The sequence below is a fragment of the Pristis pectinata genome, chromosome 8 (genome assembly GCF_009764475.1).
Source record: "Pristis pectinata isolate sPriPec2 chromosome 8, sPriPec2.1.pri, whole genome shotgun sequence".
NCBI classification, from domain to species: Eukaryota; Metazoa; Chordata; class Chondrichthyes; order Rhinopristiformes; family Pristidae; genus Pristis; species Pristis pectinata.
This window is the reverse complement of record NC_067412.1, coordinates 42780099-42798118: the sequence shown is the minus strand read 5'-3', so window position 1 is coordinate 42798118 and position 18020 is coordinate 42780099. Positions and strand designations below refer to the sequence as shown.

Genomic DNA, 18020 nt, shown 5'->3' with positions numbered 1-18020 from the left:
CAACTCTGCCAGTCAAGCAGCATCTGTGCTAAGAGAAACAAGTCAACAATTTGATCAGCAACCCTTCCTCAGAACTGGGGTAAAAAGAGTGAGAGAGTGTTTGATGTCTCTGGGCCTGTACTCAATAGAGTTCAGAAGGATGAGGGGGATCTCACTGACACCAACCAGGTATTGAAAGGCCAGGACAGAGTGGACATTTCCATTAGTAGAAGAATCTAGAATCCAAGGGCACAGCCTCGGAATAAAGGGATGCCCCTTTAAAACCGAGTTGAGGAGGAATTTATTCAGCCAAAGGGTGGTGAATCTGTTGCCACAGAGGGCTATGGAGGCCTAGTCATTGGTTGTATTTAAGGCAGAGATTGATAGGTTATTGACTGGTAAGGGGGTTAAGGGTTACAGGGAGAAGGCAAGAGAATGGGGCTGGGGGAAAAAAAAATCAGTTGTGATTCAATGGTGGAGCAGATTCCATAAGATATAGGAGCAGAATTAGACCATCGGGTCTGCTCTGCCATTCAATCATGGTCAATTATTTTTTTTTAGAAACTCCATTCTCCCACCTTCTCCCTGTAACCTTTAAACCCCCGTTACCAATCAAGACTTGCTTGTTACCACCTTGAAGAATTTTAAGACTTATCAGGCAAGATCTCCTCTTAAAGACTCAATGGGCTGAATAGCCCAATTCTGCTCCTATATCTTATGGTTTACAGTTTTCAAAGCAGAGCTGGAGGAAAGAAATGAAGTGCAAGACAAAAGCCTACATGGAGCTAGGTTAAGACCAACCAGGTGATGGGAACAAGTGCTGACCACTTACAATGACATTTTAAAGAAACTGGGTGAGAAAGGAACACAAGTATGATAATGGAAAGTTTATAAGAGAGAGCAGTTTACCAGAAGTTGGAGAATTCAATGTTGTCCATATTTTCCCAAGATCTCATTCAAACCTTTCTGTTGAGGGGAAGGATTGTACAGCAAGTGCAGGTAGGTTGATTTGATTGTAGATGTTATACACAAAGCCCATACTCTCATGTGTCAATAAATGAGTTGATGATTACTTGAAGCTTCATCTTTAAAATGCACACACACATCATTGGCATAAGGCACCTCAATGACTGATGTTGTGGTCACATTTATTCTGGGGTGGAAGTGATGTAGGTTGAACAATTTCCTAATTTCAATGTAAATCAGCTCCATAATAGTCAGAAGCTTGTTGGAGAGGTGCAGCACTGCAACAAGAAAAACTGATAAAAGCCTTGGGGTGTGAAAAGGACAACAGCCAAGGCAGCTGGCCTGGGTGTCCTCTCCATGCTTCTGTGGGCTTGCTCACCTGCTCTGCTTACCCATAGCAGCATCCGCCAACTTGAAGCTGCTACCACAAGCCACACCACAACACAGAAAAATAAAATCAGAAATGCACATTTCCCCCACTGATGAAGTTATGCCACTCACAGATGGCAATAAGGGTACTTCTAAAGGCTGGAGAGCACGAGGGCATGGGAGGACTTGAGGCAGGAGGAGGGCAGAAGGTGGAAAGCTGGAGGAAATAGAATAAGAGGTGATTCACAAAAGAATCATGTTTTTTCCCCCCAGAAACAAAGCAAGCAGTAGGGGTCTAGAATTCACTACCAGGGACAGTACTGGAGGCAGATTCAATTGCAGCTTGCAAAAGGGAGGTGAATAATTACCCAAAAGAATGATTTGTAGGGCTATTGGACCAGCTAGATTTCTCCTGCATATAGCCAGTATAGACTCAGCAGACTGAATAGCCTCTTTCCATGCTATAACCATAGCATTAAGCCAAAGGAAGGTAGCAAATTGGTTTCAGGGTTGGCTCAGCAAGAGCCCGAGAAAATGTATTTTCAGCAAAGAACAGAAGTGTACCAAATGATAGGATGAGAGAAAGACAACAGGACCTTGGGAATGCAGGTCTAGGTCCCCAAAAGGTGACAGGGGAGGTAAATAATGTGATCTAGAATATATACAGGATACTTTCCTTTATCAGCCAAGGCACATCATGATTATCCTGCCCTTGCATTAAGCACCAAAAAGTAATTGGGCCAGAGCTAGACCAGCCCTATCATACACCCAGCCTCCCTACAACATAATTCTAACTTATTTTCTCTCCTACTGATGAAAAGTCAGCAAACTGAAAATTTAACTCTCATTGCCCCCTTCCACAGAAGCTGCCTGACCAGCTGAGCATTTATGGCAATGTTTGTTTTTATTTTAGATTTCAGCATCTGCAGGTTTTGGATTTCCACAACATGCATCATTCTAATAATAAAAGTATCATTAAAATTCTTCACCAACTACTTATGCCACCAGATATTTCTGATGAGGAAAGATTGCCAAGCCTGGTATTCTTTGTTTTGGAACAGAGATGACCACAGTGAGATGTAGTAAAAGTGTCTAAAATCAGGACAGACCTAAATCAAATGAGAAGTACCTACTTCTCTTCACAGAGAGGTCAACAACCAGAGGGAATTGTTTGAAGCAAATTTACAGGAGTTGAGGACTTATGGTTTTAAAAAGAAACATCCTGAGAGTGGAGGAAGGGGTAGTAGGGGTAGGAGTAAAAACTGGAATTCACTGCGCAAGACAGAAAAAACCTCAGTACAATTTAAACGATACACATGTTGTACAGCTTATAGAGGTAAAGACTGATCACTCAAAAGTGGAAATTCACTTAATAACTCTCCCCCCCCCCCCATTAGATGGAATATAGACGTTTACAGAAGCAGCAGCTCTACAATTCTATTACATACATTAACCATGTTATCATACTTCTTACTTTATACAGAAGGTTTATCCAAGAGTTTTCCCAATCCAAGCTGCATGATTTAAATTTCTCCACCAAGTCTAATTTTGATCTTTTACAAAAGTAGCCAGCCCACTACAGAGCATTAGTCAATGAATTAAAAAGGAAAACGTGGACTTCTCTTGATCATTTAGTATTTAGCATTATTCGCTATAATACAGAAACTTCATGCAGTACAGTCTGAACTTGCTTCTTCACCAACATATCAACTGTTCGATCTCTCTTTTAATAAGAAATATTATCCTGGAAATCTGAAATAAAAAACTGTAAATACTCACCTGTTCAGTTAGCTACATTTCAGCATTTGTTTAACTGTAATGATATCAATGTAATAGAATATGACTGAATTGATCAAATCTAAATGTTGGAATAGAATTGCTCCATGCCAATATCTACCAGATGGTTCCAAGTCAATTTTATTCATTTAACATCTCACAATTGAAGCTCATAATCAAGTGATTGATTTGTCAGCACAAATCTGGAGTGCAAGGAATTTGTACATTCTCCCCGTGACTGCGTGGGTTTCCTCTGGGTGCTCCAGTTTCCTCCCACATTCCAAAGACGTACAGGTTAGGAAGCTGTGGGCATGCCATGTTGGCGCCAGAAGTGTGGCGACTCTTGTGGGCTGCCACAGAACACTCTACGCAAAAGATGCATTTCACTGTGTTTCGATGTACATGTGACTAATAAAGAAAAATTTACACAAAAACAATTCTCACTTAATAGACAAACTTCAAAGAAAATTTCCCAAAACGGTTCAGTTGTCTCTTATTCTCCCCCCATACATACTGACTGGGTAAATGTACTCTAAAAGGAGACATTTCCCCATTCACAACACCTGCTCAATGTTGGCCTGCAGATTTTACTCAGGCCAACACTAGGGGCACCAAAGGCCTAAATGCCCTCAGATTCAGTACCCTGGCTATCAGCAGGCACGTGGGGAACACTACCACAACCACCTGCAAGTTCCACATCAAAATAACTCTCTCCTTACTAGGAAATGTAACATTCTTCCTCATCATCACTCAGTCCAAATCCAGGAACACTCTACCCAACAGCATTGAAATGATTCAAAAAAGTGCCTCAACACCAAGGAGCATTAGTAGCAGGCGACAAACACTGTCTTTGCCATCAATGTCCTCATCCCAGAAACTTAAACTCAGGGTGATTCTGGTTAGGTCGCAAAACTGCTCACCAAAATCTCACCTATTTTTGTCAACCATAGTCTAAATACTGGATTAATTGATGAAGTAATCCCACTTCTCAATGTGCAAAATAGCTACTGACACATGGATCAAGGCTCCAACACAAAATATTTTAAAATCATCTCAAAAATTACAATTCCTTCCAAAGTAATTCTGACACCATTAGTGAAAAAAAAAGCCCATTTCCCATCTTCACTGCAAACTGAAGCCAGTTGGATTTAATGCTGAGGAATTCTGTCCTTTCTCAAAAATACAAGTTGGATGAAAAGGTACATACACTATGCAAGCAATATTTATCAAATTAAAGCAAGCCCACTGGAATTTTTCTTTGTCCCATACCACCCAAACCCAACACAATAATCATGCCAAATGAGGAACACTTTAAAACCAACATCTACACAACAGTCCGCTGAATCAACCAAAATTCATTTTAAGAAGGATTTCACCACCCAGCAGTAAGAGCTGGCTGTCAACACACATTCTTAGTTTGAGATCATGTTCCTATGGTAAAAGAGCGCATAAGTGCATTACATCTTTTTTTTCACAAATGGATGCACTGTATCATACAAGGAAGGAACACAGGCTGGATAAGTAAACAAATAGAATACAAAAAAGCCTTGAATATGACTTTTGAGAAATTCTAGAATTGTAAGCATATACCAGAAGTCCCTTACTTGCCATTACCTTCAAACATCCTGGAGTCGATACCTCTACCAGACTTAAAGCAATGAGAAATTTTGACAGTTATTAAACAACACCAATGACAGAAGATCCAACTAAAAGTCATTAAATGTTCTGATGGAGCCATTAAAAGTACACCCTCCCCCAACAACATAAAAGGCTTTCTTCAACTCAGTCAGGTTCAAGCACATTAAATAAGTAAATAGCCCCATCACTTGCAAATGGCCAACTACCTTCCACTATTATAAACCACAAGTCAGTTGGGTGTGACAGATTTATTGGGATGATCAGAAATTTTAGTTTGATGAGATTATACTACAGAATCAGAATTGTGCAGCGCAGAAACTGGCCCTTCAGCCCACCACATCCATGCCAATCTTTTTGCCCATCTACAGCAATTCCATTTGCCCACATTAGGTTCATACCCTTCTATGCCCTACGTATTTAAGTGCCTGTCTAAACGTTTCTTAAAAAGGTAGTCACTGTATCTGATCGCACCACCTGTGGCAGCACATTCCCCTCAAATCCCCTTTAAAACTACTACCTCTTAAAACTACACCCACTTGTTTATGATGCCCCTACCATGGGAAAAAAAAGGATTCTGATGATCTACTCTATGCCTCTTGTAATTTTAGATACCTTTCAGGTCACCCCTCAGCCTCCTCCACTCCAGGGTAAACAAATCTAACATATCCAATCTCTCCCCGTAACTGAAGTCCTCCAACCCAGGCAATATCCTGGTGAATCTATTCTGGACTCTCTCCAGCAAAACCACATCTTTCCTATAGTGTGGTGACCAGAAATGCACACAATGCTCCATGCGCAGTCTAACCAGTGTTTTGTAAAGTTGCAACACAACATCCCATCAATAATATTCTATGCCCTGACTTATAAAGGCAAGCATACCATATCTCTTCTTCATCATCTACCTGCATTGCCACTTTGTGAACTGTGGATCTGAGCCCCAAGGTCTTTGTGTTTAGTAACATTACTTAGTACCCTACCACTCACTGTCTTTGTCCTACCCCTATTTGATTTCCCAAAATGCATCACATCACACTTGCTGGGATTAAATTCCCTCTACCAACATTCCACACAACTTTTCATCTCACTCACATCCTACTGCAACCTTAGACATTCCTCACTAACCACACCACCACCAACTTGTGCCATCCTCAAACATATGAATTATACCTCCTGTATTCATATTCATTGTTAACGTATCACAAACAAGGATCTCAGCACCAATCTCTGCAATCCACCACTAGCCATAGACTCCCAATAAGAAAAACATCCTTCCACCACCATCCTCTGTCTCCAATCACCAAGCTAACTTTGGATCCAATTAGCCAGTTCACCAGGTAACTTAACCTTCTAGACCAGCCTCTGATGCTGAACCTTGTCAAATGCTCCACTAAAGTCCATTATAGACATCTAGCACCCTGTCTTCTTCAATCTAAGTGACCTCCTCAAACAAAATCTCAATCAAATTAGAGAGACAGGACTTCCCCTGCACAAAGCCATGCTGATCATCTCTGATCAGCCCAAACCTTCCCAAATCCTATCCATTAGCATTTTCTCCAATATTTCCCTACCACTGGAGTAAAGCTCAATGGCCTGCAGTTACCTGGCTTATCCTTCTTGCCCTGCTTAAATTAAGGGAAAAAAAATTAGCTATCCTCCAATCTTCTGCAACTCAGTTATGGCTAACAAAGATGCAAAAATCTCTGCCAGTGCCCCAACTATCTCCTCCCTTGCATCACATAACAGCCTGGGTTAGATCTCATCCAGCCATTGGGATTAATCAATTATGTGATGCACCATAAAAAGCATCCTATCTGGATGTATCACAGCTTGGTACAGCAACTGCTCTGCCCAGGACCACAAGAAACTGCAGAGTTGTGGACACAGCCCAGTGCATCATGGACACCAGCCTCCCCTCCTTGGACTCTGTCTTTACCTCTCGTTGTCTCGGTGAAGCAACCAGCATAATCAAAGACCCCACCCACCCGGGACATTCTCTCTTCTCTCCTCTTCCATCGGGTAGAAGATACAGGAGCCTGAGGGCACGTAGCACCAGACTTAAGGACAGCTTCTACCCCACTGTGATAAAACTATTGAATGGTTCTCTTATACAATGAGGTGGACTATGACCTCACAATCTACCTTGTTGTGACCTTGCACCTTATTGCACTGCACTTTCTCTGAAGCTGTGACACTTTACTCTGTACTGTTATTGTTTTTACCTGTACTACATCAATGCACTCTGTACTAACTCAATGTAACTGCACTGTGTAATGAATTGACCTGTACAATCAGTTTGTAAGACAAGCTTTTCACTGTACCTTGGTACAAGTGACAATAATAAACCAATACCAATGTGTCCCATGACATCCAAACCTTCTAAATACTGACCCGCTCCAGATTATCCATGTACCCTTCATTGACTTATCTTCCACATCCTTCTCCTTGGTGAATACAGACAAGTAGTATTCAGTTAGGACCTTGCTGACTTTGCCTGGCTCCACACATAGATTATCCCTCTGGTCCCCAAGGAGAACTGCTCTTTCGCTGGCTACCATCTTGTTGCTGCTAAACTTAGAGAACGTCTTGGGATTCTCCTTGATCTTACTTGCCAAGGGTATCTCATGACCCTTTTTGTTCTCCTAATTTCTCTCCTACATATTCTATATTCCTCAAGACTCCCTCAATCCCTGTTGCTTATACCTGCCATGTTTCCTTTATTTCCTCCTAGCCTACAGGAGGAGAGGTCAGATAGTCTTCATAAAACAATAATTCTTCCTAAATAGATACATACAGATCATGAGCAAAATGTACAATCCATATAAAAAGAGACAAAGGAATTACAACATTATATAGCAAATATATCAGAGAACCTTTATTCATGGACTACGCAGGAAAGTACAAAGCATTCTCTGCAGAGATCTGCATCCATGAGGGATGTGGCTGAGAGGGGTTGTTATACATTGTAGGTGAGGAAAGAGGTAGTGATGCTCTCCACACCATATTTGCACTTAACTTGCATAAAGAAACATCTAATTCATGTTTAGATTCTGCCACAATGCCATAAAGATGAAGCAACCAGCAACTTTATTTATAATTGTACAGAACCTAAACATTGCTAAAAAGGTTTGTAATTACATTCATCTACAAAATACCAAAACTGCTATTTTTCCCTATCCTAAGAATGCAATATGTCAATATAGATCACATTTAACTTCCTGGAAACTAACAGATGCTTACCCCTACTATACTAAGTGTGCAAAAGTTCCTTCCAAATGTACCCCAATGGTACAACAGCAAGCTACCTTCCTTGAAGTAAGCCTTCCTGCATTAATAAATGCTTCACCTCTCCTATACATATAGAATACAGCAATTACATATACAGAAATATAGATCAAAAAGGCCTTTTCTGCACTGTCCACAAAATTTTCAGAACCAATCATTGTTTAAAAAAAGAAAGACCATCCCACTTGCAGCCCTGTTACATTCCAAGTTAGACTGCTGCACTACTGTAAACTGATCCCCATGGGATAAACATCCTGGGGCTATCATGTTACTCTGACATCTACCTCACCTGAGCATGAAGTTTGAGAAATTCTAAAACTGCCAAATTCCACAGCCTCCAAAATCCCCCAATTAGCCCAAGTCAGCTTCCTTTGTCTTGTCAGGCATGCATAGACTCTGATATACAAACATCATTATTACATGTTATTCTGAGTGAACGTTTTCCAATACAGCTAGTCTTAATTTCCCTGTGTGAGATGGGGTTTATGCAAATAAACCCACCAAGTATTAATGGCCCAACGGTACTAATGGCCACAATTTACATCCTTTGTCTTACTGGTCGCACATGTAATGTCAGTCATAAAATGCACAGAAGGGAAGCCATGCATCCCACCAAGAATCACCATTCCATAGAAACTACTTTTAAATACCATCCAACCATTCCAGACATTAACTTCCTGTAAAAGAAAGTATTTCCTGATAGTAATCCCAACTTGACCTTTTACCAATAAATAACCTTGTCACATTTCAACTTAAAACAGTGGTGCAGATTAACCATATTCTCCACATATACATCACCTTTCACCCTTAAAGTTCAGGCGTTTTACACAAAAGATTAGTCTTCTAGGCCTTTTATTCCACCAGTGAGGGGCGCCTACTCTACCTACCCCTCAATGAACGAAGGGAACGTTCCCTCTGCATCTGTCACTTATTGCACATGAAAAGCTCCCCCAGCATCGGCCGATTACTATTAAGTGATGGACTCCACCCATTTCCCTCCTCCTCGGTAACTCCATCCCTCAGTTTGCCGAGGAGAGGCACCAAATGTTATCATTAGACCTTTGCTGGTGAGATAGCCCGTACATCTGCCCATCATCCTGCCAATAAGGAGTTCCCCCTATAATACCTGGCCTCCTCTGTACCAGTCAAGAGGACCTCATTGCATATTAGTCCATCAGCCCACAGATCCACGAGACACAAGCTCCCTTGGTACCTCCATACGTCCCCATGCCAGGTAAGGCTCCGCCAGTATCGGTCCCTGTGAGTAGCTAAAGCCTCTCTCTGCATCACTAACCGAGGCAGAGAAACTGTTCCAACAGGAGAATCCCTACCCGTACCGAGACCGCCCTCAGCCACAGCCCTACCCGGCCCGGCCAGGCGCAGCACTTACCTTCCTCTTCCTGCTCTCCGCAGTCCCGCTCCACACAAAGCACTGGTAAATCACTCGCAGGCTCTGCTTCCAATTGTCCGCCTTAAAACTGTTCACATGGGAGCACCCGGCCGGACTCATGACAGGAGCCGCACCACACCACTGCCACCACCACGCAATCTCGGGCCACAATCTATCCCCACACCACCTCCACCTCCTCCACCACCGCCGCTTTCCACCCCCAAAGCACCACCCGCCGCCGTCGCGGCTCCGATTATTTATATGAAGAAAAAGCCCATAGTGTCGGCAAAGGATGATGGTCGTCAGGCGATAGCGCCACGGGGGGAGGGGAGCAGACTAGCCGCACTGCCGGAAAATCCGCCCACTCCTTCTACTCTCATTGGCTCAGCGCCAACTCCCTTTAGCCCAATTGGATCTCTGATTGGTCAACAACCCATCTGTCGGTCCAGGTAAGCTTCGTGTTTCGGGAGGTGGAGAACAAACTCGCAGTGCCGCCGGAATTACCGCCTACCTTTCCGTTTTGATTGGACAATTTCCTTTCCTTTTCGACCAGCTTCTCTTTCGATTGGTTGGTGACATGTCCATCATTATGTCCCGGTATATGAGGAGGAGGAGCCGTTGGATTTGAATTGCACTACTTCCGGTTCCTGTTGCTAAGGGTTTCCTGTAAATGGCAAGGCCGTGGTGGTGCTACTGCTTCAGAGTTTTGGGGGTATCTCCTTGACTCTTGTCCATCCGTTAACTGGAAGAAACCTGAAAGTGGGACAGATGATCGGCACCTAACTTCCTTCTTCCCTTTTACTTTTATTTTTTGTCGGGTGATGTGATGTGATGTGGTGTGGGTGCAGTGCATAGTGAGGTTTTAGGCTGGTGTCAGTGGATTTTTCCTCTCCCTCTCACCCTGTAAATGTTTCTCCCTTGTTCACACACACACACACACACACACACACACACACACACACACTTCCCAGGAGCAGCCCACCTACCACCATGAATTGACCGATCTAATTGAACATCGTAGTGTTGGTAGCTCCAGTAGATTGGCTGCGCCCTGCAGCAGGAACCAACGTGTGGTCACTTGTGATCTCTGCCATCGATTAAACCTCTATTTTGGAATTATCCCGTTACATGCTCTCTGCCATCGCCACCCTTGATTCTATATTGATGTTTTAGGCAGCCTGGAAAGTGGATATTTGAGACCATAAGACATCGAAGCAGAATTAGGCCGTTTGGCCCATTGTCTCCCCCACTATTTGATCATGGCTGATTAATTTTTTTCCTCTCAACCCCATTCTCCTGCCTTCTCCTTGTAAGCTTTGACACCCTTACTAATCAATAACCTATCAATCTCTGCTTTAAATACATCCAATGACTTGGGCTCCACAGCCGTCTGTGGCAATAACCACCCTCTGGCCATAGAAATTCCTCCTCATCTCTGTTCTGAAAAGACATCCCTTTATTCCTAGGCTGTGCCCTCTGATCCTAGACTCTTCCACTACTGGAAACATCCTCTCCATGTCCACTCTATCCAGGCCTTTCAATATGCGGTAGGTTTCAATGAGATTCCTGCCTCATCCTTTTAAAAAATCCAGTGAGTAAAGGCCCAGATCTATCAAATGTTCCTTGTACATTAACCCTTTCATCCCTGGTCTTATTCTCATAAACTTCATCTGGACCCTCTCCAACACCAGCACATCCTTCCTTAGATATGGGGCCCAGAGCCCCTCTCAATACTCCAAATGTGATTTGACCAATGCCTTATAAAGCCTCAGCATTATATCCTTGCTTTTATATTCTGGTCCTCTTGAAACAAATGCTAACATTGCACTTGTCTTCCTTACCACCAACTCAAACTGCAAGTTAACCTTTAGGGAATCCTGCACTAGGACTCCCAAGTCCCTTTGCACCTCCAATTTCTGAATTTGCTCCCCATTTAGAAAATAGTCTATGCCTCTAATCCTTCTACCAAAGTGCATGACCATACACTTCCCTACGCTGTATTCCATCTGCCACTCTTTTACCTATTCTCCCAACCTGTCCAAGTCCTTCTGCAGACTCCCTGCTTCCTCAACACCACCTGTCCCTCCAACTATCTTTGTATCATCTGCAATCTTGGCCACAAAGCTATCAATTCCGTCATCCAGGCCATCAGCATACAATGCGTAAAGTAGTAGACCCAACACCGACCCCTGCAAAACACCACTAGTCACTGGCAACTAACCAGAAAAGGCCCCCTTTATTCACACTCCTTGCCTTCTGCCAGTCAGTCAATCTTCTATCCATGCTGGTACCTTTCCTGTAATACCATAGGCTCCTATCTTGTTTAGCAGCCTTATATGCAGCACCTTGTCAAAGGCCTTCTGAAAATCCAAGTAAACAGCAGCCACTGACTCTCTGTCTATCTTTCCTGTTACTTCCTCAAAGAATTCCAACAGATTTGTCAGGTAAGATCTCCCCTTAAGGAAGGCATGCTGACTTCCGCCTATTTTACCATGTGCTTCCAAGTACCCTGAAACCTCATCCTTAATAATGGACTCTAAAATCTTACCAACCACTGAGTCAGGCTAACCAGCCTATAATTTCCTGTCTTTTGCCTCCCCTTCTCAAAGAGTGGAATGATATTTGCCTCTGAAACCATTCCTGACTCTAGTGATTCTTGAAAGATCACTACTAATGCCTCCATGATCTCTTCAGCTACCTCTTTCAGAACGCTGGTGTGTAATATATTTTGTCCAGGTGACTTATTCGCCTTCAGACCTTTCAGTTTCCCATGCACCTCCTCCTTAGCGACGACACTCACTTCTGCCCCCCGACAGTCTTGAATTTCTGGCAAGTTGCTGGTGTCTTCCACAATGAAGACTGATGCAAAATACTTATTCAGTTCATCTGCCATTTTTTTGTTCCTCATTACTAATTCTCCAGCATCATTTTCCAGTTGTCCGATGTCCACTCTTGCCTCTCTTTTACCCTTTATATATTTCAAAAAATAATTTGAAAGAGGAGAAGCTGATATTTTGATTTTCTTTTAATTCATTTTTTTTTGGTCTGTGGACATTGCTGCCAAGACCAGCATTTGTTACCCATTCACAGGAACACCCAAAGAGCTTAAAATGCAGCCACTTGCCATAGAAAACAAAGTATTTTATACAAAGCAAGACTTCATGAGCAGTGATGACAAAATGATGCAGTGATTTATATTTAAGGTTGTGAAGTAAATGTTGGCTGGGGCATTGGATTATGGGATATTTTATCCTGGCAGGACTCTGACTTAACATCTGGTAGTATAAGAATAAGAAAAAAAATCCACCGATTTTCCTCAGGGGAGGAAATCTGCTACCCTCACCCACACTGGCCTTTGTCACTCTGGCCCCACTGATGTAGTTTTAAATCTCAGTTACAGCAATGTGATCACCATGCAAATAGAGTAATACAGCATGGATACAGGCCCTTGGCCCAACAAGTCCATGCAGACTACAGTGCCCACCCAGCTAGTCCCAATTTCCTGGGTTCAGCCCATATCCCTCTAAGCCCTGCCCCTCCACGTACCTATCCAAGTACTTCTTAAATGATACTATTGTACCTGCCTCAACCACTTCCTCTGGCAGCTCGTTTCCTATACTTACCACCTACTCTGCATGGAAAAAGTTGCCCCTCAGGTCCCTTTTAAATCTTTCCACTCTCTAAGTCTATGGCCCCTAGTTTTGGACTCCCCTATCCGGGGGAAAAGACTGTTACCGTCCACCTTATCTATGCCTCTCATAATTTTTGATGGTGGAATCATCCAATCATCCCCATTGTTTGGTAATGATGTCATTATGCAGCAATAATGAAATATTTGAGGCATAAAATAAGTTTCTGCCTTCACTGCAGAAGACTCATTAATAGAAAAATTAAGGGTCTTGTGAGATTGAGGAGTTTAAAGTAATTAGTATCATTCAAGGGAAAGAATCAGACAAACAGAAAGGACCAAAGCCACACACATTCACTGATAGCCTGCATTCTATAGTGCTAAAAGAGTTGGCTGTGGAGTTAATGGGTGCATTCGTGATGATCTTCCAAAGTTTCCCAGATACTGGAATGGTCCTGGCACCTTGGATGGCAGCAAACATAGTGCTATTAAAAAAGGAGGGAGGAAAAGATAACAAACCATGATCACTTAGCCTGATATCTGTTGTTCTATAAGTTAGAATGTGCAATGGTCCTTAAAATTTTCTAGTGTGCTCAGATCAGGCAGAGTCATCATGGTTTTATGAAGGCAAAAATATGATAGATTTGAGTTTGCAGAGGGTGGGGCAGACACAGGGAATATGAATAGGTGTAATATATATGCAATTTCAAAAGGTTGTTTCTGGGTTGTCACAGAGGCATAGAGAGATACAGCATGGAAATGGGATCCTTGGCCCACAGGGTCTGAGCTGACCATAAACCACTCATTTATAGTAATCCTACATTAATCCCACTTTTATTCTCCCCACATTCTCATCAATTTCCCCTTCATTCTAGCACTCACCTACACACGAGGGGCAATTTACAGTGGCCCATTAACCTACCAACCCTCACATCTTTGGGATGTAGGAGGAAACCCACGTGGACAGAGGGAGAAGGTGCAAACCGAACACAGCCAGTGTCTAATGTCTGGATTGAACACAGATCTCTAGCATTGTGAGGCTCTATCAGCACATCACTGTGCTCCTCTCATTAGCACAGATTGGTTACAGGACAGAAATTGGAGAATTGGTAAAAAAAAGGCTGCTTTCAGGTTGACAGAACTACTTATGATGATTCTCAGCTATTCACAATTTACATTAATGCCTTAAATGAAAAGTAAGGATGTTATATGACCAAGTTCACAAATGATACAAAGCAAGCTGGGAAATTGAGCTGTTGGACAAATGCAAAAAGTCTGGAAAGGGATATTAACAGATTAAGTAAGTGGACAAGAAAATGCAAGTAATGGGGGGAAATGGGAAATTATTTACTTTGGTAGGAAGAGTGAAGAACTGAATACTTTTTAAACTGTGAGAAACAAATGTGTATTTGTAGATGGTATCTTGGTTCATACATCATAAGATCCAAGATGTCGGGTGAGTAGAAAAATGCATTGCATAATCAATTTAACATGGACAAATGTGAGGTTATCCACTTTGGTTCTAAAACAGAAAAGACAGTTTTACCTTGTTTGAAAGGTAATAGATTGGGAAAAGAGAAGGTGCAGCAATACTTGGATAGCCTTGTACACCAGTCGCTGAAAGCAAGTGTTTATGTGCAGCAAGCAGTTTGGAAGACAAATGGTATGTTGGCCTTCATTGCATGAGGATTGGAGTATAGGATCATGGATGTCTTGCTGCAGTCGTACAGGACCTTTATGATATCTCATCTGGAGTGTCATCTGCAGTTTTGGTTTCCTCATTTGGGGAAGCATGGAGGGACTGCAACAAAGGTTGCTGGGTTACAAAAGTTACTCCTGGAATGGAAGGACTGAAAAATGAGGAGAGAATTGGATCAGTTAGGCCTAAATTCACTGGAGATTAGAAGAATGAGAGGAGCTCTTAGAAATCCATAAAATTCTAACAGGACTTGACAGATAAGATAAAGGGAGGATGTTTCCAACTTTTGGAGAGTCCAGAACCAGAGCTCAGATCCTCAGGATACAGGGTTTGCCATTTAGAACCATGGTCAGGAGAAATTACTTCATCCAAGGGGTGGTGAACTCGTGAAATTCTCTCCCACAGAAGTAGTGGAAGTCATTAAATATATTCAAGAGGAGGTTGATACATTTCTTAATGCTGAAGTCGTCAAAAGATATGAGGGGAAAGTGGGAACAGTGTACTGAAGTGAATAATCAGCCTTGATTGTGTTGAATGGTGCAGGAGGGTTAAAGGACCAAATGGCCTATTTTTTCTATGATCCCATGTAGATACATCAGCCTTCGGGAAGGGAAATGACACATTTGCCCATATTGAAAGGCATTCAGATGCGAGAGTAAAGAAATTTTGCTGGGTTTGTAGTTTGTTGATACCTTATTTGAAGTACTGTGTGTGGTCAATGTTGGTTTCTACACCCAAAGAAAGATATATTTACATTGGAGTCAAGACAATTTAGGTGTCCTAGATTGATTACCAGGATATGGAGGTTATCCCATGAAGGAAGATTAAAACAAAAACATCATTGAGACAGAGCAGATTCTGAGAAGGATTGATAGGGCTGGTACTGAGTGCTGCTTCTGCTATTCTTAGGCTTTCAATATAAGGGGAATAGACTCCCCTATGTGGGGTACAGTGGGGGGATTATAAAATCAGTTTTTATTTGTTGTGTTGGCAGGCGGGTGAGGGGTGCAGAATAAATATCTCTGTCACTGGAATGGATCAAAATAAAGTTTGAGAACCTTTGCTGCAGTTGGAGTGTGCAGATCTCGGGAGCATAATTGCGTGGTTTCAGGAAAAGGGATCAGCCATTTAGAACTAAGAGGAGGAGAAATTTATTTTCACAAGGGTTGCAAATATTTGGAATTCCCTCCCTCAGAGGACTTCTGAGTATGTTCTAGGTGAAATAGACTAATAGACTAAGTGAATTAAATGATACAGGGTTCTTTCAGCAAAGTGGATTTGGTCCACATAGTTCAGACATGACCTTATGCATGGTGGATAGTCTCAAGGGGCCATATGGCATAGTCCCGCTTTATTTCTTATAATTTCATGTTCTTATGATGTGCTGGAATTTCTGAAATTGAAGTGGAGTTTGGACTCTCAACCTTATAACCCAGAGGCAAATGCTACCCACTGCACTATGGATCTGCTTCTAATGGAGCTTTTTCCTCAGCTTTGGTGTCCTTAACACACAGCTTTTGTGTATGGACAGACATATGGATGGCAAAAGACAGCTTCTATTAGGTGATTTCATTGAGGGCCAACTAAGGAAAGAAAAATGGACTTAAATTAGCTCAACACAATACCAATGACTGACCTTAAGGCAAGTTTTAATATTAGCAGAAAAAAAACAACTCAATGTTACACTTGCTCTTTCAACTACCTTAGCAAATTCCACCTTTAATGTAGCAAAACATCCCAAAATGCTTTACAATATTGTTAACAATCAAAAAATTGACAGTTAGATATCTTAGTACATATTAGGGTAAATGACCAAAGACTTGGTCAAGGAAATAAATTTTAAAGAGAATCTTATACAAGGGATAAACCAGGGAGGTTTTTGGGGAAAATTCTAGAACTTAGTGTCTAAACATCTGAAGATACAGCTTCCAATGATGGAACAATTAAATTTCAGGATGTTTTGCAGACCAGCATTAGAAGAACACTGATATTCAAAGATTACAGAAATAGGGAGGGATGAAAGATTTAAAAAGCAAAGATAAGAATTTTAAAATCAAACACATTTGTTGAATATATCCTGTTCTACATTGTGCATAACCTTGCCCATCCTGAGATATTTGCCTTGCCCCTCACCTCTCAACACTGTTGGCAACTTTGCTACACAAATATTTTGTATAAAAAGAGGGAGCAGAGCAATTTCAGGATTAAACTCCATTTTTCTGTGAGTTAAATAAATTCTCCTCTCCTCACCACCATTACACCGCCCCCTCCGCCCCCTACTGTCATAAGTGAGAATACTTCAAAGAATGGCAAAGAAAGAGGTCAACTGATGTGAGTGGTATGAACTGAATAATACATCTGGCAAAAGAATTAAATCAGAATCCCAACTGGTGCTATCTTCAATCATGCAAATTCAGGTAGATTTTTTATTACATTAAATGCATCTGGGCAATTTTGATTTTGTAATAACTGTTGCAAAGATATGGAATACAAGGAAGGAATATTCTTTTTATCTTTTTGTTCTTAAGTAGTCCATCAGGATTCTTACTTTTACTCCAGTATGTAGGTGCTGAGGTGGCTAACGATGTTATCTCTTCCACAAATGGGGCAGGTTATGGCCAACAGAGTGGGCAGCTGGTGATTTGTAGGGCTTATGCAGGGTTCTTTGAGCTCCGGATGCATGGCCTCGAGGTTCTGAATGGCGTCCCGAATGATTCTTCTCCACGGCCATGGGCCAGTGATTCCCAGGAATTAGTGAAGATGTTGCATTTGTTCAAGGAGGTTTTGAGCACATCCTTGAATTTTTCTCCTTGGGTGTCTGGTAATCTATTCCCATGAGGGAGCTCAGAATAGAATATCTACTTTGGAGTATGGTGTTGGGCATGCAATTGACATGGCCCACTAGCCTACCTAAGTAGCCTATGATGCAATTTTTGTATAGAGCACTGTAATATCTCACCTCATCCGCTGCTAAAACCCTCCCTCTATTCTTATTGCCTCCAGATTTGACAAATCAAGCACAGTACAACAGGCATCCAAAATTTCATGGACTTGCCATGGAATCAAGGCAAAATAAATTCACTAGATTGATTCTTGGGTTGGGGAGGTTGTTCTCTTAAAGAAGATTGAGTAAAGTTGGCCTTCCTACACTGGTCATCTATTAGCCACTTCCTAATTCATGTGAAGTCCTGTACACCCACAAGCCTCTTGGTCTCTAATAACTCCAGTGGTCTTTTCCTTGTTTTTTAAATCCCTCCATTGTCTCACATTCCTGACCTCTGTAATCTCCTCTA

General features: G+C 42.0%; 1 protein-coding gene across 2 annotated transcripts in view; it reads right to left on the bottom strand.

Moving 5' to 3' along the window:
* The window catches only part of usp22 (ubiquitin specific peptidase 22), a 160538-nt gene extending 150697 nt beyond the window's left edge, over positions 1-9841 (bottom strand). The window contains exon 1 of one of the 2 annotated variants that reach the window (XM_052022494.1): positions 9401-9841. In XM_052022494.1, the coding sequence (XP_051878454.1) occupies positions 9401-9520 (120 nt within the window). In that variant the 5' untranslated portion in view covers positions 9521-9841. The remainder of the gene's footprint in view (positions 1-9400) is intronic. The other variant, XM_052022495.1, reaches the window with a different exon arrangement.
* Positions 9842-18020: the final 8179 nt, after the last annotated feature.